The sequence below is a fragment of the Stenella coeruleoalba genome, assembly GCF_951394435.1.
Source record: "Stenella coeruleoalba genome assembly, chromosome: 6".
Lineage (NCBI taxonomy): Eukaryota > Metazoa > Chordata > Mammalia > Artiodactyla > Delphinidae > Stenella > Stenella coeruleoalba.
The window spans coordinates 121735143-121760161 of record NC_137151.1 but is presented as its reverse complement, the minus strand read 5'-3'; the positions used below and the strand labels follow the sequence as shown (position 1 = coordinate 121760161).

General features: G+C 42.9%; 1 protein-coding gene across 5 annotated transcripts in view; it reads right to left on the bottom strand.

The window, feature by feature from the left end:
• Nucleotides 1-24558, bottom strand: part of TRPM8 (transient receptor potential cation channel subfamily M member 8) — a 72677-nt gene extending 48119 nt beyond the window's left edge. For 3 of the 5 annotated variants that reach the window (XR_013828712.1, XM_079924401.1, XM_079924403.1), the window contains exons 1-8: nt 24200-24558; nt 22349-22526; nt 19351-19523; nt 18339-18513; nt 17224-17291; nt 15251-15448; nt 3164-3266; nt 1711-1829 (exon numbers count right to left, since the gene is read on the bottom strand). Coding sequence is in view for 4 of the 5 variants with exons in the window: in XM_079924401.1 (XP_079780527.1) it covers nt 1711-1829; nt 3164-3266; nt 15251-15448; nt 17224-17291; nt 18339-18513; nt 19351-19523; nt 22349-22526; nt 24200-24394 (1209 nt within the window). In the remaining variant the exon portion in view is untranslated. Of the gene's footprint in view, nt 1-1710; nt 1830-3163; nt 3267-15250; nt 15449-16182; nt 16692-17223; nt 17292-18338; nt 18514-19350; nt 19524-21597; nt 21748-22348; nt 22527-24199 lie in introns of those variants that run through there. The other 2 variants (XM_079924402.1, XM_079924405.1) reach the window with 2 other exon arrangements.
• Nucleotides 24559-25019: the final 461 nt, after the last annotated feature.

The following is a 25019-nucleotide window of genomic DNA, read 5'->3' as shown; positions in this document are numbered from 1 at the left end:
CCACTATTATTACCATCTGTTTTCAAATGAGCAGCGGTGTGCTGGTAAATACTTTACAACCAACATTCTGGAAGAAAATAATAAGCCCCGATTTGTAGTATTTGACCATTGATTGCTACAGTGTAAATGCTCCCAACGGGGCCAGTCTTCGGCTACCACGTGACATCATTGAATGCACAACTGGGACCCAACACAGAGTAGCAAGTATGGTGTTTCCAGAATGCAGATACGATAGACACACCTCCAGGGTATAGATCAGAGTAAATGTAGGAGAATAGTTAGAAAGGGACGAGTTTGATTATTTATTGCCTTTGTTTTTAATAAAATTTATTTAGTTCTAAGAGTATAGTATTTGATTTTTAATGACTGTATTTAACAACAGACTCAAAAAACCCTAAAAATTTTAGCAGTCAGCTCTTGCTAAAACCAGTATGAACTGACCCCAATTCACCACTGTACAAGGAAACTGAGGAAGGTTAAGGAACTTGCAGAGGTTAAGTCATGCAGATGGGCTGGCTCCAGAGTCCATCCTCTCAACCATTGTGTCCTTCACTCAACTACCTTTAGCTGAGTTAATAAAATTAAATGTACTATTCAATGCATGCCTGAGTTTATGTTTATTTGTACCATCTGATGTCACTTAAATAGAACATTTCACACACAGGGGTTCATTTCTGAATCAATTACCTAGATTTACAAACAGTTCTGTTTTCCCTCAACTAACTAAAGGCTTGCCATGTGAGATAGGGCTCATTATACTGCAAAAACCAAAGATAATGTTTGCTATAGGAATGAATAATTTAAAAACCCATAAGCCATGATTTTATTTGGATTCTATTCTTAAAATTGATCACATGTAAGGACAACTGAAGTCTGCATCTTTGATTATACAACGATAGGCCTCAAAGTGTTTTCACTGCCCACCAGTGACTGAAGAGCTTAAAACAGAGAAGCTTCCACCTTGCAGATCCAAGTGTGATGGTTTATAATTGTTCCTACAAAACAGAGCTCCTAAGGCGGATCTCACTTTAGTTGTACCCAAGAGGATGCTGCTGGAAAATGCAGTCTTACAACTCTCATCAAATTCAAAGTGAGAAAAGTCACTCTACTGGAAAAAAATACAGATTTTCTGGACATACAACTTCCATATTGGAGGTACTCGTTTGCCTGGGGGAGTCCTGATTTTCTAACTCTAAGATATTCATTGTATGTCTTTAATCAACTTGTTCTATTTTTCTCTTACGCATCTCACTGCTGACAATTCTCTTATGAGAACTTGGCTAAGAAGGTGGGGCAGGGCACAAAATGAGTACCGCTGTCTGGATTTTTAGTTGAGTTATTTCTGATAAACCCCTTTCAATCATCCTGCACTTAGTTTCCCCACATTTCTGTCCATCAATTCCTAGGAGGAAATCTGCACCTCAACACCTTAATGGAGAATCGCCTCTCATATCATGGCGGGAGAGCTATAAACTTTGGATGGTAATGGTGGATTGATGTTACCTTACGTTAGTGTATTTATTTTTATTATCTCTTTGCAAGCAACCTACTAAGTCAATGTTATTATCCCCTACTACAGATGAGGAAAGAGAGCCTTGGCAACACTGATGTACCAGGACAGGACAATCTTTTACAATATTCAAGGGCAAAGACCCTGTCAGAAATGGACCAGACCTGTCGCTGGATAACCCAGGAGGGCTTCCTATGTACCTCCCACCGGCGGTCATTGGTGAAAATCTCATCACTGGCTAGGTCCAGCTGGTTCCACTCCAGCAGAAGCTTCAGCTGCCCATTCCAGTTATCCTTATCTTGTTCATTGGTGCTAAAGGCTGTAAGAGGACAGGGAAAAAAATCAACTCACCAAACACCCAGAAACAAGAGAGTCAGAACCATTACATATGGCCAATTATCAGAGCCATTTATCAAAGGAGATTCTAAGCATGTTATCTTAGAATCAGACACTCAGAGCTGTCATTTCACTGACAGTTTATTTTCACTCCATCTTATCCATATTCTATATGTCCCAAAGTATGTACTGTGGATCAATTTAGGTGATAATATCTTTCCATTTCATATCCTAACAGTTAACTATGGTATATTGATATTTTTCCATAGATTCAGATTCCATAAATGTCACATTTCCAGGACCACGTCTGACTTTTACTATATCTAAAGCTATGACATAATGAGCTCTATCATAACAATACTCCACTTGTCTTTTTCAGAGCTGATAATCTCTGTACCTATGTATCTCTACAGATATAGTCCCATTTTAATAAATATCCTTACAACCAAATTCCTGACCAGCACAGTAAGAATGATTCTAATAAACAGCTAATCCTTAAAGTGCACTTCTCTTGGGCCTTGCTCTGCTCTGCATGCCTTAAATATATTCATCAGACGGCTCAACTCTACGTGGCCTTTGCCAGGGGTCTATTTACTTCAGGTAATTCCACCTTGATGGGATTCTCAGACAGCAAAGTTCACACATGAGGATTTTAAAACCGAGGTTCATTCCTAAGCATAGGAGACGTGTTAACCCCTGAAACTGAACGCAAAATTATCTAGGTGTGTATGCACCTGTGTACACAGATGTGGAATCTAGGACAGAGGTCCATAGCTTTTATCATATTCTCAAAGTGTCTGAGACTCAGATAAAGATTCTAAACCACTGCTGGAGACAGCTCTTTGGAAAGCACTGTGATCATCTTTAACTGATATTTTGATGAAATAAAAATGCTTGTTCTGGGGGCTTCCCTGGTGGCTCAGTGGTTGAGAGTCCGCCTGCCGATGCAGGGGACAGGGGTTCGTGCCCAGGTCTGGGAAGATCCCACATGCCGCGGAGTGGCTGGGCCCGTGAGCCGTGGCCGCTGAGCCTGCACGTCCGGAGCCTGTGCTCCACAACGGGAGAGGCCACAACAGTGAAAAGCCCGCGTACCGCAAAAAAAAAAAAAAAAAATTCTTGTTCTGTTAAATATCTACAACCAAGGAGATTTAACTCAGCAGGTCAATAGTAGTTATTCCAACTTCTAATATATGCTAATCAAAATTAAGTGCAAGATTATATTTCAGTAAAGCTGTTTTAAAAAATAAATGGAAGCCATTAAAAGCCACAGAAAGCAACACAAAGCTGAAACTTCTACAAGGAGCTAATTTTACTCACCTTTGTACAATGCATAGGAGATAGCATTGCTCACAATTTCATCCCCAGCTTCTTCTATTTTAATAACGGTTAATAGGTGAGAACTTTCGAGAATTTCTTTGAGCTGGCAAGATTTAAAGAGCAGAGTTGTCAGCCAACTGATTTCAGGCACAAGGAGCATAAAGTCTCTTTTGGTGAGGAATATTTTATTCCATTTTTTTAAAGACCACCTATAGGAACGTTCCAAATCTCCTTCCCTCTTCTACAGCACCTGTACCCACAGCATCTAATTTCTAAATTGGAATAGTGAGTCCTCGACCACCATGAGAATAAAGTACTGGCTCTACAAGGGCACATATATCAACAAGACCCTATCAAAAAGCTGAGAGAGGAACCCTCCTACATTGCTGGTGGGAATGTAAATTGGTACAGCCACTATGGAGAACGGTATGGAAGTTTCTTTAAAAACTAAAAATAGAGCTACCATATGATCCAGGCACCCCACTGCTGGGCATATATCCAGAGAAAACCATACTTCAAAAAGATACATGCACCCCAATGTTAATTGCAGCACTATTTACAATAGCCAGGACATGGAAGCAACCTAAATGTCCATCGATGGAAGAATGGATAAAGAAGATGTGGTACATATATACGATGGAATATTACTCTGCCATAAAAAAGGAATAAAATAATGCCATTTGCAGTGACACGGATGGACCTAGAGATTGTCATACTGAGTGAAGTCAGACAGGGAAAGACAAATATCATATGATATCACTTATATGTGAAATCTAAGAAATAATGGTACAAATGAACCTATTTACAAAACAGAAATAGAGTCATAGATGTAGAAAAAAATTAGGGTTACCAAGGGGGGAAGGAGGGGCAGGAAAGATAAATTGGGATTGGCATATACACACTACTATACATAAAAATAGATAACTAATAAGAACCTACTGTGTAGCACAGGGAATTTTACTCAGTACTCTATAATGATCTATATGGTAATAGAATCTAAAAAAGAGTGGATTTATGTATATATATAACTGATTCACTTTGCTGTATAGCAGAAACCAACACAACATTGTAAATCAACTATACTCCAATAAAAATTAATTTTTTAAAAAAAGCTGAGGGCTCCTCTGGTGGCGCAGTGGTTGAGAGTCCGCCTGCCGATGCAGGGGACACGGGTTTGTGTCCTGGTCCGGGAGGATCCCTCATGCCGCGGAGCGGCTGGGCCTGTGAGCCATGGCCGCTGGGCCTGCGCGTCCGGAGCCCGTGCTCCACAACGGGAGAGGCCACAGCAGTGAGAGGCCCGCGTACCGCAAAAAAAAAAAAAAAAAAGCTGAGAGACTCATTGACTAGGGATGAGTGTGTGTGTGTGTCTGTGTGTGTGTCTGTGTGTGTAACACATGGTAGGTGCTCAGTTGTTGAATGAGTGAATAAATGCAGAAAAGAGAACAGAAGACCACAGAAAGCATCCGAGTGTGGACGTAGGGCTTAGATTATAGGAAGGAAATTTCAGTGTGAACAAAAGCCAAGACAACTTGGTGACTGACGAAAGCGACAAGGAATTCACTATATTATCCTTTGTGATTTTTCTTTAAAATTTAATTTTAAGACACTTTTTAAGATTCAAGAGCTGGGGGAGAGGCAGAGCCCTTGATTCCAAGGATTCAGGCATTGGCGAGCTTGGTGGGAGCTTGGCAAGGAAGAGCTCCTTCTGGAGGAGGAAACGAGTCTGGCTGTGGTTAGACTGAGTTCAAGATGGTGGTGGGTTTTCCTGGCAACATTTGGAAATGAGGGCCTAAAACTACAGAGAGTTTCAGCTGGGTGGAGAGGGAAGCCTTAGGTCAGGCTGGAAGGGTGAAGATGTGGACTAAAAAGGGCCCTTGCATATATCTAGAAAAGATGAAAGCTCTTAATTCAAAAAGATATTTACACCCCAATGTTCATGGTAGCACTACTTACAGTAGCCAAGACATGAAAGCAACCCAAGTGCCCATCAACAGATGAATGGATAAGGAAGACTCTGTGTGTGTGTGTGTGTGTGTGTGTGTGTGTGTGTGTGTGTGTGTGTGTGTATATAGAACTGAATCACTTTGCTGTACACCTGACACTAACACAACACTGTCACTCAGCTATAGTTCAATTAAAAAAAAAAAGAAAAGCCCTTGGATTTGGACTTTAGGAGGTGACCTCAAGGCTGCAGTTTCCTGGGAAAAATAGTGTCGGAGGCCCTAGTTCAAAGGACACCTGAGGGTGACGAGGAAATAAATGAAAACGGCAGGAAAACACAAGTCGCAGTGGGTTTGATGGAGAGCGGAGGAGGGGCTGACAGCAGGAGGGGAAGGGCCCTCTCATCACGCTGGCAGCCTTTGTTCAGGCAGAGGAAAGGGGTCCAGCCAGAAATGACAGGAGGGGAAGGGTCTAGGTCCCAAGATTCTGGGGCACAAGTGGGGGTAAGCAGCACAGAGTGGGTGAGACATCTTTTCCTTCAAAATGAAAAGGAAGAAGGAGAAGGTGAATATGGATATAGAGCAAACTGATGGGACCCAGAGATGCTGCAGGGGCGCCTACCTCATCCCCCCTCCCCACCCACGTACTCTCACCTCCTCGGATACTAACCCTCTACTGCAGCCAGTGTGACCTTAACTGAATACACTTGGATCATGCCTCATCCTGCCTCAAACCCTTCAGTGACTTCCCACTACACCTAAACAAGAACAAAACCCTCAGAAGTTCTCCAGTTTCCACCCACAGTATCCACCCTCATTGCCATCTTTCAACTCCTCGGTAGCCATGCTTACCTCACATCTCAGGAACTTTGCACCAAACAACCCCAGCCCTCACCCTTGAACCCCACCCATCATTCAGACATGGCTCCCACGCCACTGCCCCTGAGAAGCCCTCCCTTGAAAGGCCTTCCACACCAGGCCAGGCTCCCTTGGCTCAAGCCCTGTGTATCCATGCAACCTTTCTTCAGAACACGCTTTCTGTTTTGAAACTATACAATACATTGTATTGTAATCACTCAACATGAATTTTTTTCAATTTCTGTGCTCTCTCTGAGGATAAGCACTCCCTGTTGCGTATACTGTTCTTTCTGAAATGCCTGTTCCAGTACCAGGCATACAGTATGTGCTCAATAAACAACAAATAAACAAATCCAGGTGTTTGAAATAAATGAATGAATGAATGATACCTTGGTTGGTAGACAGACTGGAAGACTTGAAGGGTCAAGTTATTGAGAAGGTGGGGAGTAGATACAGCAGAATAACTATGAGAGCACTGCTAGGGGAGGAGGGCCTGGTCCCAGTGGGGAAGAATACAGGGTCTCTTGAAGAGGATGAGAAACCATAAGGTCAGGTTAGGGTGCTCTTTGTCCACATGATCAGTAAGGTCACCCACAATTACCCTGGGAGGTTGCTCAATTAATATTTGATTGGAGATTCGTTCAAGATGGCAGAGTAGAAGGACGTGCGCTCACTCCCTCTCGTGAGAGCACCAGAATCACAACTAACTGTTGAACAATCATCGACAGGAAGACACTAGAATTCACCAAGAAAGATACCCCACAACCAAAAACAAAGGAGAAGCCACAATGAGATGGTAGGAAGGGCGCTATCACAATAAAATCAAATCCCATAACTGCTGGGTGGGTGACTCAAAAACTGGAGAACACTTATACCACAGAAGTCCACCCACTGGAGTGAAGGTTCTGAGTCCCGTGTCAGGCTTCCCAACCTGGGGGTCTGGCAATGCCAGGAGGAATTCCTAGAGAGTCTGACTTTGAGGGCTAGTGGGATTTGACTGCAGGACTTCCGCAGGACTGGGGGAAAAAGAGACTCCACTCTTGGCGGGCACACACAAAGCAGTGTGCACATCGGGACCCAGGGGAAGGAGCAGTGACCCCACAGGAGACTGAACCAGACCTACCTGCTAGTGTTGGAGGGTTTCCTGTGGAGGGAACGGGGTGGCTGTGGCTCACCATGGGGACAGGGACACTGGAAGCAGAAGGTCTGGGAAGTACTGCTTGGCATGAGCCCTCCCAGAGTCCACCGTTAGCCCCACCAATGAGCAGGTAGTTTCCAGTGCTGGGTTGCCTGAGGCCAAACAACCAACAGGGAGGGAACCCAGCCCCACCCAGACAAGCAGATAAGCGGATTAAAGTTTTACTGAGCTCTACCCACCAGAGCAACACCCAGCTCTACCAAGCACCAGTCCCTCCCATCAGGAAGCTTGCACAAGCCTCTTAGACAGCCTCATCCACCAGAGGGCAGACAGCAGAAGCAAGAAGAACTACAGTTCTGCAGCCTGTGGAAGGAAAACCACATTCACAGAAAGACAGACAAAATGAAAAGGCAGAGGACTTTGTACCAGATGAAGGAACAAGATAAAACCCCATAAAAACAACTAAATGAAGTGGAGATAGGCAACCTTCCAGAAAAAGAATTCAGAATAATGATAGTGAAGATGATGCAGGACCTCAGAAAAAGAATGGAGGCAAAGATCGAGAAGATGCAAGAAATGTTTAACAAAGACCTAGAAGAGTTAAAGAACAAACACCTAACAGAATTAAAGAACAAACAAAGAGATGAACAATACAATAACTGAAATGAAAAATACACTAGAAGGAATCAATAGCAGAATAACTGAGGCAGAAGAACAGATAAGTGACCTGGAAGACAGAATGGTGGAATGCACTGCTGCAGAATAGAATAGAGAAAAAAGAATGAAAAGAAATGAAGACAGCCTAAGAGAACTCTGGGACAACATTAAATGCAACGACATTCACATTATAGAGGTCTCAGAAGGAAAAGAGAGAGAAAAAGGACCGGAGAAAATATCTGAAGAGATTGTAGTCGAAAACTTCCCTAACATGGGAAAGGAAATAGCCACCCAAGTCCAGGAAGTGCAGAGAGTCCCAGGCAGAATAAATCCAAGGAGAAACATGCCGAGACACATAGTAATGAAATTGACAAAAATTAAAGACAAAGAAAACTTATTGAAAGCAACAAGGGAAAAATGACAAATAACATACAAGGTAACTCCAATAAGGTTAACAGCTGATTTCTCAGCAGAAACTCTACAGGTCAGAAGGAAGTGGCATGATATATCTAAAGTGATGAAAGTGAAGAACCTACAACCAAGATTACTCTACCTGGCAAGGATCTCATTCAGATTTGATGGAGAAATCAAAAGCTTTACAGACAAACAAAAGCTAAGAGAATTCAGCACCACCACAACAGCTCTACAACAAATGTTAAAGGAACCTCTCTAAGTGAGAAACACAAGAAAAGAAAAGGAACTACAAAAACAATTAAGAAAATGGGAATAGGAACATACATATGGATAATTACCTTAAATGTGAATGGATTAAATGCTTCAACCAAAAGACACAGGCTTGCTGAATGGTTACAAAAATAAGACCCATATATATGCTGTCTACAGGAGACCCACTTCAGACCTAGGGACACATACAGACTGAAAGTGAGGGAATGGAAAAAGATATTCCATGCAAATGGAAATCAAAAGAAAGCTGGAATAGCAATACTCATATAAGATAAAATGGACTTTAAAATAAAGAATGTTAAAAGAGACAAGGAAGGACACTACATAATGATGAAGGGATCAATCCAAGAAGATATAACAATTATAAATATATATGCACCCAACACAGGAGCACCTCAATACATAAGGCAACTGCTAACAGCTATAAAAGAGGAAATCACAGTAACACAATAATAGTGGGGGACTTTAACACGTCACTTACACCAATGGACAGATCATCCAAAATGAAAATAAATAAGGAAACACAAGCTTTAAATGACATAATAAACCAGATAGATTTAATTGATATTTATAGGACATTCCATCCAAAAACAGTAGATTACACTTTCTTCTCAAGTGTACACAGAACATTCTCAGGAATAGATCACATCTTGGGTCACAAATCAAGCCTTGGTAAATTTAAGAAAATTGAAATCATAACAAGCATATTTTCCGACCACAACACTATGAGATTAGAAATCAATTACGGAAAAAAAACGTAAAAAACACAAACACATGGAGGCTAAACAATACGTTACTAAATAACCAAGAGATCACTGAAGAAATCAAAGAGGAAATCAAAAACTACCTGGAGACAAATTACAATGAAAACATGATGATCCAAAACCTATGGGATGCAGCAAAAGCAGTTCTAAGACGGAATTTTATAGCAATACAAGCCTACCTCAAGAAACAAGAAAAATCTCAAGTAAACAATCTAACCTTACACCTAAAGGAACTAGAGAAAGAAGAACAAACAAAACCCAAAGTTAGTAGAAGGAAAGAAAACATAAAGATCAAAGCAGAAATAAATGAAATAGAAACAAAGAAAACAATAGCAAAGATCAATAAAACTAAAATCTGGTTCTTTGAGAAGATAAACAAAATTGATAAACCTTTAGCCAGACTCATCAAGAAAAAGAGGGAGAGGACTTAAATCAATAAAAAAAAATGGAGAAGAAAAGAAAAGGGAGAAGTTACAACAGACACTGCAGAAATACAAAGCATCCTAAGAGGCTACTACAGACAACTCTATGCCAATAAAAGGGACAACCTGGAAGAAATGGACACATTCTTAGAAAGGTATAACCTTCTAAGACTGAACCAGGAAGAAATAGAAAACAGGAACAGACGAATCACAAGTAATGAAACTGAAACTATGATTAAAAATCTTCCAACAAACAAAGTCCAGGACCAGATGGCTTCACAGGTGAATTCTATCAAACATTTAGAGAAGAGCTAACACCCATCCTTCTCAAACTCTTCCAAAAAATTGCAGAGGAAGGAACACTCCCAAACTCATTCTATGAGGCCACCATCACCCTGATACCAAAACCAGACAAAGATACTACAAAAAAAGAAAATTACAGACCAATATCTCTGATGAATATAGGTGCAAAAATCCTCAACAAAAGACTAGCAAACCGAATCCAACAACACATTAAAACGATCATACACCATGATCAAGTAGGATTTATCCCAGGGACGCAAGGATTCTTCAATATATGCAAATCAATCAATGTGATACACCATATTAACAAACTGAAGAATAAAAACCATATGATCATCTCAATAGATGCAGAAAAATCTTTCGACAAGATTCAACACGGATTTATGATAAACACTCTCCAGAAAGTGGGCGTAGAGGGAACCTACCTCAACATAATAAAGGTCATATATAACAAAACCCCAGCAAACATCATTTTCAATGGTGAAAAACTGAAGGCATTTCCTCTAAGATCAGGAAAAAGACAAGGATGTCCACTCTCACCACTATTATTCAACATAGTTTTGGAAGTCGCAGCCATGGCAATCAGAGGAGAAACAGAAATAAAAGGAATACAAATTGGAAAAGAAGTAAAACTGTCACTGTTTGCAGATGACATGATACTACACATAGAGAATCCTAAAGATGCCACCAGAAAACTACTAGAGTGAATCAATGAATCTGGTAAAGTTGCAGGATACAAAATTAATGCACAGAAATCTCTTGCATTCCTATACACTAGCAACAAAATATCAGAAAGAGAAATTAAGGAAATAACCCCATTCACCACTGCAACAAAAAGAATAAAATACCCTGGAATAAACCTACCTAAGGAGGTAAAAGACCTGTACTCAGAAAACTATAAGACACTGATGAAAGAAATCAAAGATGACACAAACAGATGGAGAGATATACCATGTTCTTGGATTGGAAGAATCAATATTGTGAAAATGACTCTACTACCCAAAGCAATCTACAGATTCAATGCAATCCCTATCAAATTACCAATGGCATTTTTTACAAAGCTAGAACAAAAAATCTTAAAATTTGTATGGAAGAAACTAACACACCATTGTAAAGCAATTATACCCCAATAAAGATGTTAAAAAAAAAAAAAAAATTTGTATGGAGACACAGAAGACCCCAAATAGCCAAAGCGGTCTTGAGGGAAAAAAACGGAGACGGAGGAATCAGACTCCCTGACTTTAGACTATACTACAAAGCTACAGTAATCAAGACAACATGATATTGGCACAAAAACAGAAATACAGATCAATGGAACAGGATAGAAAGCCCAGAGATAAACCCATGCACCTATGGTCAACTAATCTATGACAAAGGACACAAGGATATACAATGGAGAAAAGACAGTCCCTTCAATAAGTGGTGCTGGGAAAACTGGACAGCTACATGTAAAAGAATGAAATTAGAACACTCCCTAACACCATACACAAAAATAAACTCAAAATGGATTAGAGACCTAAATGTAAGACAGGACACTACAAAACTCTTAGAGGAAAACATAGGAAGAACACTCTTTGACATGATTCACAACAAAATCTTTTTTGATCCACTCCCTAGAGTAATGGAAATAAAAACAAAACTAAATACATGTGACCTAATGAAACTCAGAAGCTTTTGCACAGCGAAGGAAACTACAAACAAGACAAAAAGACAACCCTCAGAATGGGAGAAAATATTTGCAAGTGAATCAACAGACAAATGATTAATCTCCAAAATATATAAACAGCTCATGCAGCTCAATATTAAAAAAACAAACAACCCAATCCAAAAATGGGCAGAATAACTAAATAGATATTTCTCCAAAGAAGACATACAGATGGCCAAGAAGCACCTGAAAAGCGGCTCAACATCACTAATTATTAGAGAAATGCAAATCAAAACTACCATGAGGTATCACCTCACACCAGTCAGAATGGGCATCATCAGAAAATCTATAAACAACAAATGTTGGAGAGGGTGTGGAGAAAGGGAACCCTCTTGCACTGTTGGTGGGAATGTAAATTGATACAGCCACTATGGAGAACAGTATGGAGGTTCCTTAAAAAACTAAAACTAGAATTACCATATGACCCAGCAATCCCACTACTGGGCATATACCCAGAGAAAACCATAATTCAAAATGACACATGTACCCCAATGTTCATTGCAGCACTATTTACAATAGCCAGGTCATGGAAGCAACCTAAATGCTCATCGACAGACGAATGGATAAAGAAGATGTGGTACATATATACGATGGAATATTACTAAGCCATAAAAGGGAATGAAATTGGGTCATTTGTAGAGACGTGGATGGATCTAGAGACTGTCATACAGAGTGAAGTAAGTCAGAAAGAGAAAAGCAAATATCGTATATTAACACATATATGTGGAACCTAGAAAAATGGTACAGATGAACCGGTTTGCAGGGCAGAAATAGAGACACAGATGTAGAGAACAAATGTATAGACACCAAGGGGGGAAAGTGGCAGTGTGGGGGTGGTGGTGGGATGAACTGGGAGATTGGGATTGACATATATACACTAATATGTATAAAATAGATAACTAATAAGAACCTGCTGTATAAAAAAATAAATAAAACAAAATTCAAAAAAAATTTGACTGAATGTATACATTCATTAATTAATAATTCCACTCTTGGGCTTGGTCTTTTGGGAAATTTCTACCAACCCCATACAAGTGCATAATCAAAATGCCAGACTAATTTTTATTATTGTTGTATGTCTTCTGGTTGACTTGATTATAATTATGATAAATCATTAGCATATGAATAAGATGTGAATCCCAGAAAGAATAATATAATCACAGGAAGTGAAATGTGTCTGACATTTAGCCTGTTTCAGACGACTTTCCCATATCAGTTTTCTTGAAGCAGAAATCAAAATCCTTCATAAAGGATGTGGGGACCCATAAGGTGGCATGGCCCTCTGGGTGTGACCTGGTCTGGACTAAACAAGCCTACTCGCAGGAGTAGGAGAAAAGTCACTAGAATGGACCCAGGGCCATCTTTGGTGGGTGAATTAAGAGTGGTCTATTCCTTTCTCTGTGGGCATCCTTGAACTGACCACCAAATTTCTTCCATCCATCACAGGAAGCTACCTTGAGGACATTGCTCAACACACAAGGTCTCAGGTTGATATCTATGCTTGGGGATTGCTCCCCTGATGTGTTTGGAATGACTCAAACTGTTTAGGTCTGAATACATGGAGAATTGAAGATAACTACTTTGGGAGATACATATTTTCCTCACCCATATTATTTTCATGCAGAGGGACCTCCATCCAAATCAGGTCCCTAGGTACCCCCCGCACTGCTACTCCGGGTAGGGGAGTGACGTAGCCAGTTGATGACTTTGGCCTTGCCCAGCCAGTCCTTTCCTGCTTCTCCGTTGGGATCTGCTCCTTGCAGGGTGCTAGTGCTCTGGTGTCCACTGTCAGCCACATGCCTAGGCTAGGGCTAGGCAGATGGGGGCCAGCAGTCATCCAGGGCTGCCTCTGTCCGGGTGGGTTCATCTGTCTCTTTCTGGGGCTCAGCATAAGGAGGCCCGTGGTGGCTGCACCCCTAAGCCACATCTTTCAACTTGGCTTTCATCACCAACGAAGCTGATATTTTGATCTCTCTATTTACCTAATTCTTGTGTCTGTCTCTCAACTGGACTTGGCCAAGATACAAGAAAATCCCAGCAAAAACTTTCATGTAAAGCCACCAGCTTCACCTTTTTCAGTCAAATCTGCAAAATGCAGCATCTCAGGTAGGAACATCATATACGCATTTGTCGGGCAGGGCATCGATGAGCACCAGCACTGACTGTCAGCTACAGACAGAAGGTGCAGGTGCAGTTTTTAATCCTGAGCCTTAGTGATGAGGCTTAATCCAGAAAGGACTTGTTTCCTGGTCACTTCAACCCTGCTGTACCTTACCGGGATTATCGCCCAACTGTCTACTCATGTGAAATTAAACAAAACCAATAGGGTCTCACTGTGTGTTAATTTCGTACAGAGTACCTGTCAGCCTAGAAGGCGGGGTTGATTTTTCTCATTATTTACAAGAATTTGATTTATCCGGGCTTGCTTTAAATAACGACAAAGGCCAATACACACTACTCTATATAAAATAAACAACAAGGATTTACCATGTAGCACAGGAACTATATTCAATATCTTGTAATAATCTATAATGAAAAAGAATCTGGAAAAGAAAGTTTTATATATCATACATACATATGACTGAATATATATATATGTATCTGAATCACTTTGCTGTATACCTGAAACTAACACAATATTGTAAATCAACTATACTTCAGTAAAAGAAAAAAATAATGACAAAGGCTACCGTGAGCAAAATAATCTTCACTACTCCAGGATTTCAGTTTGCCAAACTTGACACTTTGAGGCTCTTCCACAACTAAATACTGCTGAAATACCAAGCTAATTAAAGAACTTTTAAAATTATTTATACTAAATTCAACCTTTCACTCTAATGATGAAATGGGCTGTATGATTAAAGTAAGTCTTGTTGTCTACAGCCTGTCATTTCCTTTATGGGAAAACTTCCAAGTGGCGGCACGTGCTCCTAAGAATATCCAAACAGCAAAGGCCATTTTTGAATGAGCTGATGTGAACGTACCTACGGGTATTAATGTGAGCTTTATCACAAACTGGACAGTCAACAGAATGAAAGTCATTTCAAGTCAACACCAGTCACGAAACAAGAGAGAAAGGTGAGAAAGCACAGCACTATGTTAAAGTGCTTTATAGGCTTAGCAAAAGAAGCATGAGATATTTCGATTAGTACCTATTTCTTATATGATCCAATAGGAAAGGTGAGAGATTCTGAATTAATCACAGGTCAGTTAACTTAGAAAGGCAATTATTCTGTAGTAACAGCTTCTCCACTAGACATAGGTTCCATTTAGAATCTGCATTTCTAAAACAGCATCACAGGGGGTTTTTTCCTCCCCGCTGCTGATAACCTACAAAACACAGAAGGCTCAATGCTTGTTGACAGGGTGTAAAAGAAGGACTATCAGCTTTGCAAACAGACAGACTGGAATTTAAGCCTCATCTGCTACCCCTTGTGAGGTGTGGAAACAGGGCAAGTTATTTAACTTAAGTGAGCTTCAATTTCCAGCAAAAAACCTGGTGTGAGCCAGAGTGCAGTTTCAAAGTCACTGAGAAAGTATAAAGACCCCCAGCTGCAAGTGGAGTTGGGCACTGAAGGCGCTCTCCCTTCCCAGGAACTTACTCCCTGCAACTCACCCATTTGATCCAACTCTCGATCTCCTCCTCAGGCAGGCGGGACACTGTGCGGGGTAAGAAGCGCACCAGCTTTTCCTTGATGATGGATGACGTCAGGGCATCCTCCACCTCCACCAGGCTGGCGATCACATCGGCAATTTGCCCTGAGCCTTCCACCACCACACAGGGAATTTTACTTTTAACGGAGGTACTGATGGCCTGGGAGAAGGGAGATAGAGTTGACCAGGTGATCAACAGAACCCAGCTCAGGACCGAGGTTCTAATCACATCGACACATCTCTGCACTTCATCATTTGGCGGGGCAGTGTGTGTGTGGGGGGGGGGCGTTATTTTCAATCAGAAGCAAACCAAATGTTTGCAACCACATTAAGCATCAGAAATGTAAGCTAGCTGTCTGACATCCTATGTTAATACCAAACTCCATAATGAGGACACGTGTGACTGGCAAGTTTTCCATAAATAAGTGCAGTGGTTGAGAGTCCACCTGCCGATGCCGCGGAGCGGCTGGGCCCGTGAGCCATGGCCGCTGAGCCTGCGCGTCCGGAGCCTGTGCTCCGCCACGGGAGAGGCCACAACAGTGAGAGGCCCGCGTAATGCAAAAAAAAAAAAAAAAAAAAAAACCCTCTATACAAAATCGATCGTTCCAAATACTGACACCGTAGATTTGAGTGACAGCTCTTAAGATGGTACTCAGCATTGTCGCTGATAGCTTTTCTGATGGAGGTTAACAATATTCGTACTTCTAAGGTATGAAAATACCTTCACAGCAGCAGCCATACATCTTTTGTTATGTTGACTCACGTATTTCCGTCCTCAAATAATTTCCCTTGCTCCTTCCATTGAAAGAAAAGAAAAATATATTTGCTTTCTGGATAAACACCTACCACATTTTTATTTCCTTGATAAAAATCACAGAGACCAGCATAGGAGAACCAGGTACGAAAAATTTTAATCACTTGACAACAAAACAGAGTGATGTACACGTGGGTACAGAAGAAACTGTGAAGCTCCTTCCTTTAGCCAGGAGTGATGTCTTCCTGAGAGAAGACATTGGCCATAAAGAGTGTGGTGCTTTCATCCAATCAGGGTGAGATCCATCTTCACCTCACTACCTGTGCTCCAGGTGGGTGTCGAGGCTGCGCTGGGGCGGAAGTGGGGATGATGAGAGAGTGAGCTGAAGGATGAAGTGTTCAGCAGGCGGTCTCTCCTCCCTCGCTCCTCTCTCCTGTGGGTTCTGGGTGGTGAATTGGCTGGACAGACCTTGTGGGAAATGCTATAGACGTGCAGTACTCTAGGCCAGGACCAGCTTGCTGGAAACCATCATTCTAAATCTAAAATCCGAGAGTTAATAAATGGAACCATCTTCGATTACGTTTTCTCCATCCCTCTTCCTCTGTAATGTGACTGCTTCTTCAAGCGTTTCCATACTGACTGTTTCACACTGAAAAAAAATCTCTGTTTTAATTTCTCTCTGAAAAGTCTTTAGGTGCTTAATAAATACCTGTTGATGAATGAATGCACGTTGATGAATGATGGATGAATGAATCATTGTTATAGAAAAGAATAAACAGAGAGAAGCATTAGATTATGATTCCAAATAACTCTGCCAGAAATTTCCCGTAACTGCAGGTGTATATGCTCATGGGGTGGCCATGGTTTTCCAACATACGTGCTGATTATGATCCCTAAGTCCTGTGAGTTCATGTCAAGCCTTCTCTTTGGCAGGTTGATGGCCAAAGACAGCAGTAAGTGCACGGACTATTCATGTTGCTACAAACTCTCTTCCTAAATTTTCTCAGCTGAGGAAACAATTTCAGCCTATTAGGGCAACACTGTGTGATTGGGAAAATGCTACCTACTTGCTGTAGAAAAGAAATGAGTCGTGTTAGATTAGGTGAACCCCCAAGCCCTGAAAATGCATATTTGTGGAGCAAGCTCGTTGACTGATCTTCTAGAACCAAAGCAAGACTCACTTTCAAAGTCTCCTTCCCACCTCCTTGGGCAAAACACACAATGGGGATCTTGCCACCGTAGTTGGAATCTGTAAAATAGAAAACGTAAACCTTATTCTGGGCACATCAGAAATATTCACCTACCTCAAGGAAGTGGTGGACCCCGTGAGCCCAGGGTGTAGGGTGCTGGCTGCAGATCTCACAGACTTGACCATCTACCAGCTGATCACAATGGATGCGTCCCTGTGCTCCAAACCAGTAACAGCATGACACGGGTCACACTGCAAGTTTTTACTGATATTTAAATGCAAAGTCTGTGAATGACTGACTTCTGCTAATAGACATTAGGCCAGGTTCAAGTTTATCCTTAGAATAATTACACTTTCACTCATTCGCATAATCCTATGCTTTCTTGAGTGGGTGAAAAATTTGCATAACTATGTGTTCTTTCCAGTGAGAGTATTGCATATATCAATGTCTTCCTTTGTATACATCCCATTGAGAAAGGAAAAAGGTTGAGATTATCTCCAGCAAGTCCCTGTGATGGAGTCTATCACTAGATCACGAGGTAATCTGGTTCCACAACAGGACACATCTCAACAATAGGAAGAGAGAGAGTTATTTATCACTTGCCATAGCAAATACGGGCTTTCACGCAACTGCTGTATTCTCCCCTTGAAACCAATGTTTTAGGTGGTTCTAGTATATAGAAGTAGCCAATAACCAAAGAAGTAAACCACCTAACTGTTAAGCTAGTGGGTTGGTTTTTATCGCTTCTATCCTAGCTAACCACATTGCTTTGTCAGCGCAAATTTGCCGTTGTGAATTTTAATTTGTTCTTAAATGTTGTCGAGCAGAATGGACAGCAGGTTCTCTATACTGGGTGGGACAAACCAGGGTAGGACAAGGCAGCCTTTGTCAGTGTTCCAGCACGTTGAAGGGTACATATCAGGGTAACCTTGGCAGGAGCACCTCTAGTATATTAAAGAAGAGATATAACAGCTCTTCTTCGGCAATACAACATCTAACTGGGTGAGTTCACCATTCTTTACTCAATAATTGGGAGCTATTGTTGGTGGCGCTGCTGCTACTCTTGTTAGTATGTCTGTCTAAGGTCCCACCTCCTAAACACTGACCTTGAATAGTGCGCTCGGAGATGTACTTCTCCAGCTGGTTACGGAGCTTTGCCTCAACTGTGGGGTGCCCATGGCAGCCGTTGTCCACAAGCAGCAGGTGGGTGTGATTGTTGTCCAGGATGTACAGAGGGTCTCTCTTGAAGTCATCCATAATGTACTGAGCTGAAAAATATCCCTGAAAAGCACAGAGAAACTTGTCTTTGAGATTTATTTGTTGGCCAAAATGCATGACGACATTTTCACAGGTTCATATTAAGGCTGACCCTTTGGGTTCAACTGATGCTCTTCCCAGATTCCTAAGTGCAGAAGGGTCTTAGAGATCTTATAGTACAGGCCATCATTTTAAATATGAAGAAATGAAGGCTCAAAATGGTTGCATCACTTTCTTATTGTCACATAAATGACCGGTGGCAGTGTAAGAATCAGATTCTAATCCATTTCTTGTTCCATTGCCCTGTGCTCTTTAGTATAAATTCATTGAAACTGATAGCGTTCAGGAAAGTGTGTGTGTGTGTGTGTGTGTGTGTGTGTGTATCCAGACACATACATTTGTATGTGTGTGTGTCTGGATAAGGTAGAGGTAGACATTGATACACACACACACATATTTGTCTGTAATCCATCATATGCCAAGACCTATGACAGCGTCTAGAGATTAGAAAATGAGTAAGATGGAGTCCTAGCCCTTGAGGAGCACATAGTTACGGGACCATGAAAAGAGGCAATTTAAATAGATACTTTGTCCTCGCACTTAATACCAGAGAATAAAAAACTAAAGAACCGACTCTAACAGGATTCGCTGGGAACAAATTTTAATGAGCAAAACACATCCACTGGTAACTCCTTCCCAGGAGTTCTTTGATTATGTCATCCTGAGGTTCCAAAGCAACCTTGTAAGGTCGACTTCCTTATGAGCTGACTCCATCCCAGAGCCCCGGTGTTCAGGCCAGAGCCCTGTGCCATGGTCTTTCTGCCTCGTGACCCCGCAGACCCCCTCATGTCCAGCCCATACCTCGACATCACAACTCCTGATGAGGGTGTCCCTGTTGGAGACCATGCCCCAAGCCGCGATGCCGATGGCCACTATGTTCTCCTCTGAATTCCTGCTGATGGTGTTATCTCTCACTACCTCTCCAATGTACTTCATCAGCCCATAATGCGTGCCTCCAGTGAGAATCCAGGCACCTGTCAACAAGAGAGAAGAACAAACGCTCAGCTGGCTCTGCATAAGCTTCCCATCCTTTGCTCGACCCCTAAAGAAGCCCCACCCGTGAGCACTAGGACGCAGCATTACTGGCCACACTTTGCACTGGGCTTGACCTCTGACCATATAAAAAGGAAGGAGGAGAAGATCTCCAAGTTTCTAAGAGATTCTGGTTTAAAAACAATACGGATTCTGGACCGCACTCTAACCCACATCATCAGACTCTCTGGGAGGTGGGACCAGGGAACCTGCCTCTTTAACCAGCCTCTCGGGTAGATCTTTTTATGAGTAATGAATGCCTGGCCTGAGGCTCTGAGCAAGTTAGGCAGTGTCATCATGGAAAGCGGAGCGCTGTGCGCCCAGATACCCCTCAGGGATCCTGGTGATCTTCCTGGCATGACCCTGGTGCCTACGACTTAACTTTACAATTACACAGTTTTGCACACTGGTATTTTAAGGTTTTTATTTGATGATTTTTGCAGTGTCAAAGGTGTCGCACAGTTTTGTTTTTGTTTTCAAAATTGAAGTAACTAATACCTACAAAATATTATCTCACATAATAATAGAATCTAAAGTTGGAAATGCCCCTAGTCTAATATGTTACCCACACAGGAATCCAGCCTGAGGCTGGGTCACCAGCCTCCCCTGATTAGCTCTGGCAATGGAAGCCTCAGGGGTCCCGAAGCAGCCCCCTCCCCCAGCTGTCAGAAAGTCCTTTTGTTCATTTTTGTCTCCATTCTCTACTTTTGCTACAGTCTTCCTGATGATGAACTAATTTAGTCCTCTCCCACATAAAAGTCCTTCCAATATTTTAAGGTAAATGTGATGTAGTTCTTAGAAGTTTCAGACCCAATTCCTTCAGCCAACTCTCACTGGATGTGAACCCAGACCCCTTGGCAGCCAGCCTCCTTCCTGCAGACAGATTTCAGTTGTCAACATCCCCCTTTCAAATGAGGCAATGGGAGGCATAGTAGCTCTCCACAAGGAGACAAGTAACCTCCCTGCTCTGGCCCCTCACTTCATCTATGTAGATGTCCCAGCCCGGGGACATTTGTCTGCTTTGTTCTACTCTATTCCCAGCACCTAAAACAATTCCTGACACATAGCAGACATTTAAGAAGTATTTGCTGAATGAATGAATTATGTATGTTCAGATCTCATAGTAAGGAAGTTGAGTTGCTGGGTTTCATAACAAAGTAACTACCTACTGTGTGGCCCCTCTGACTGGTCAGGAAATTAAGACTAAATGGGGGAGGGGTGCCACAGTTTCTTCTTGACATTAAGGAAAAACGTATCTAAAACAAGACCTGCTTCCTTAGTTCTGTCAACTAATATGCTTAATAAAGAAGTTTTTAAAATGTTAGCCTTAGATAAACTAATAAAATAAAGGTTAGGGTTTGATAAATAGAATCTAATCTTGAAATTAGAGTTTAACATTCTAGTTAAACTCAAATGAAAGTAAGGCTGCAAAAACAATTTGCCTATACTCTTCAAAAATGTCCTGAAAGACTGAAAAAAGCTGAAGAGTAGTTCCAGATGAAAGAAAGGTTTTCAGTTTCCTATGATACGAAAAGCTAAATGGATTGGAATCCAGACGGAGAAAACAAAATTTTTTTCTCTGAAGACATTGTTAGAATAATTAGCAAAACGAAACCAAGGACTGTTTGTTAGACAACAGTGTAGGTCAAGGTTAACTTTCTCAGGTTTGATAGTTGCATCGGGTTATCTGAGAGAACACCCTTGTTCTTCAGCGATGCTCACATATTTAGGCACTAAGGGTTATGATACCTAAAATTTACTCTCAGTGATTTTTTTTAAAAACCATAATATGTGGATATTTACAGAGAGAGAGAAGATTAATATGGGAAAATGTTAACCATTGGTGAGCCTAAGTGAAGGGGGTACAGATATTCCTTGTATTATTCTTCCAACTCTTCTGTAGGTCTGACATTTTTCATAATAAAAAGTTAAAAAGAAAAAAATAGCTGAATATTTCAAATAACAAAGCCACGGTTATTTGTTTTGATCTCCATCAGACAGTTACATGGTACTTACAACCCGCCAGGCACTAACATGATTTCCAAAACACACCACTGATCCCAAAATTAAAGAGCAGACGAATGAAACTTTCCTTTTTGATTCGCCAGAATACTCTGGGTAAAAGTTCACACGTTAGGGCTTCCCTGGTGGCGCAGTGGTTGAGAGTCCGCCTGCCGATACAGGGGACGTGGGTTCGTGCCCCGGTACGGGAGGACTCCACATGCCGCGGAGCGGCTGGGCCCGTGAGCCGTGGCCGCTGAGCCTGCGCGTCCAGAGCCTGTGCTCCGCAACGGGAGAGGCCACAACAGTGAGAGGCCCGCGTACCACAAGAAAAAAAAAGAGCAGACGAATGAAACTTTCCTTTTTGATTCGCCAGAATACTCTGGGTAAAAGTTCACACGTAAAAATAACAAAATGAAAAATTTAGATTAAAGGAAACATAAAATTACCCACAAGGAAGTTCCTTAACGCTGAGTTTAAAGAGCTACTGTGTCCCCACCCTCCACCTACCCCCTCACCATCGGCCAGAGCTCCCGGTCTGTCCCTTCATTGAAGGATCTTGTTTTTAATTAAGATAATGATTAATCATACAGTTCTAGAGCATCTGGAGTCTGAGCATGATTGCAAAGGAGAATTTCGTTCCGTCTCTGAAGACGCTGCGCAGCCTGGATGGACAAACCCGCGGGCGCAAGGTCCCCGCCGCCGCAGGGAAGGTCCCGTGGCTGCAGCGGGGACAGCCGCGTGGACGCAACGGGGGCCGACGCACCTTTCGACTGCGCGATGTAGATCAGGCGGCTGAAGATCTTGCGCATGCGCGGCTTCAGGGCGAAGTTTTTGGCGCCGCCGGTCACCGAGATGACCAGGTTGGGCGTTTTCAGGTGCCAGTACTGGGTCAGCAGCTCGTAGAGGGTTTCCGCGTCCGTATCGCAGGACAGTCGGATATACTGTGGGGAAGAGGGGAAGCATCAGGATCCGCAGGTGTTCTCCTGATGGTGGGGCTTAGCCCAGTTTACCTGCTCCTTAGGGAGGGGGAGAGGGGAGCGCATTGCAGCCGAGGAGCGTCCCCTTGGGGAAGTGGAAGGAAGGCAGTGGAGTGGAGGCGGGTGTGGGTGCCCCTGCAGGGACCCCCGCATCCCAAGATGGCTGGAGGACTTGGGACTTTATCCTAAAGGGAGTAGAGCACCTGTGAGGTGTTCTAAGCAGAGTAGAAGCCGGATGGGATTTACATTTTAGAGAGTCCTCCAGTGGCAGTGTTGACTATGGGACAAGACAGGTAGGGAGAGATGCAGGGAGGTGAGATAGTGGTGGCCCATCCTGGGACAGAGGCCTTGGGAACACACAGAGTGGACAGAGCCGGGTCACCTTCCAGGGCTGCAGCGGCAGGGCCTGGGGAGGTGAGGGGTCAAGGCCCAGCTTCCAGCTGCCTGAGGACGGCTGTGTCACTGGGACAGAGGACACAGGAGGATTTAAGGAGACTGCTAACCATTGCCTACTGAAAATTGGCATTGTCATCTGCCTCTACAAGGATGAAATCAATAGCCACTGCGGTCGCTGACCTTCAACACACCCTGAAAGGAGTGCAGGGTGGAGATCAGGAATGAGGCCCTCTGTGCTCTGGGAAAAACTGGCAGAACAGGCCTTCAGATAGTTAGAGATTTTTCAGGAGATTTTATGAGCCCAAATTCTTGCATCTCCTCGTATCTGGAAAAGCACTAAAATCGTTAACGGAGACACATCTGCTCCTCGTGACGGGCAAGAAACCTCTGCCAACATGTGTGCTTGACTGCACGTCCCCCCTTCTCTAAAATCACAGATAACACCGCCCCCGCCCCCTTCGGAGCAGTTCCTCAGAGCTCTCTGAGACGCTGTCTCCTGGGCTACAGTCCTCATTTTGCCCCAAATAAAACTTAACTCACAGCTCTCATGTTGTGCTTTTTTTTTTTTTTTTCATTTGACATAATCATTAAACATCTTTGTAGAGGGCTTCCCTGGTGGTGCAGTGGTTGAGGGTCCGCCTGCCGATGCAGGGGACGCAGGTTCGTGCCCCGGTCCGGGAGGATCCCACGTGCCGCGGGGCGGCTGGGCCCGTGAGCCATGGCCGCTGGGCCTGCGCGTCCGGAGCCTGTGCTCCGCAACGGGAGAGGCCGCAGCGGTGAGAGGCCCACGTACCACAAAAAAAAAAAAGAAGATCTTTGTAGAATCCTGTGTAAGAGCCTGCAGTGTGATCGTGTAGAGGAGAATGTCACCTTATTCAAGGCCACATTTATTCTCAAGAATGTCACATGCCAAACTAAACCAGATGATGATTCACAAGCACATTTGTCGGGCCTTTTGTAGCAGTGAGGGCCAACGTGATGTCACATGACCCTGCCCTGTGCCTAGAGAAAGGACCCTGGCTGACAAGCCAGTCCTCACCCGTGGAGTGTTGCCATGGCACATAATCTAATCACGGCTTTTGATTTTTCACAAGATTTATCTTCTTCTGCAATCATTTTTGGATTGACTACCCACCTCTCCCACCTCCATGCGTACTATTAGACAATTCAAGGTAACCCCAGGTAGCCCACACCATGTTAGCATGTGGATTAGCTAGTGCAAGTAGGAAACCGTTGCTTACCTTCCCTTTCTTCCCCAGAGTCTCAAACTGAATATCCCCAAAAGCGTCAGTGGGGAATTCCTTGGTGTGTTTCTTGTAATTCCATTTCTCATTTTGGTTGGTCTGGGTGCCTTCTATGTGCTGGCTCTGGGTATAGCCACACTTGCACACATTTTCCCTGAGCGGAAGGATATTGATGGGAAGAATAGCTTTCATTAAACCTGCTTAAATATTTCATCACGTTTCTTAGAATAGACCACACACGATTAGCTTAAATAAACACAAAAAGAGATTTCACCATCGCATCTAATTTTCAGACTATTTTCATCATCTCGGTTGTTTAAAAACTATCTTGCGGGGGCTTCCCTGGTGGCGCAGTGGTTGAGAGTCCGCCTGCCGATGCAGGGGACACGGGTTTGTGCCCTGGTCCGGGAAGGTCCCACATGCCACGGAGCGGCTGGGCCCATGAGCCATGGCCACTGAGCCTGCAGGTCCAGAGCCTGTGCTCCGCAACGGGAGAGGCCACGGCAGTGAGAGGCACGCGTACCGCAAAAAAAAAAAAAACACTATCTTGGTGTTTTACCCCTGTGACATGGAAGATGCAACACAGTACAATTGTATCTCCGCTGAGAAAGAAGAAAGCATGAATGCAGGGAGAGGAGGGGATAAAAGACAAACAGAGAAGACCTCTTGAGCCTCCGCCTGCTCCAGCCACGGTCCTAACAATTCTAGACTCCCAGCCACTTCTCTCTCTCAGGTTCTGCATGGCATTTCTGTTTCCTTAGAGTAAATCTCCCCATTTAGGTTAAGCTAGCTCGGGTTCCTTGCAACTGAAAGTCTT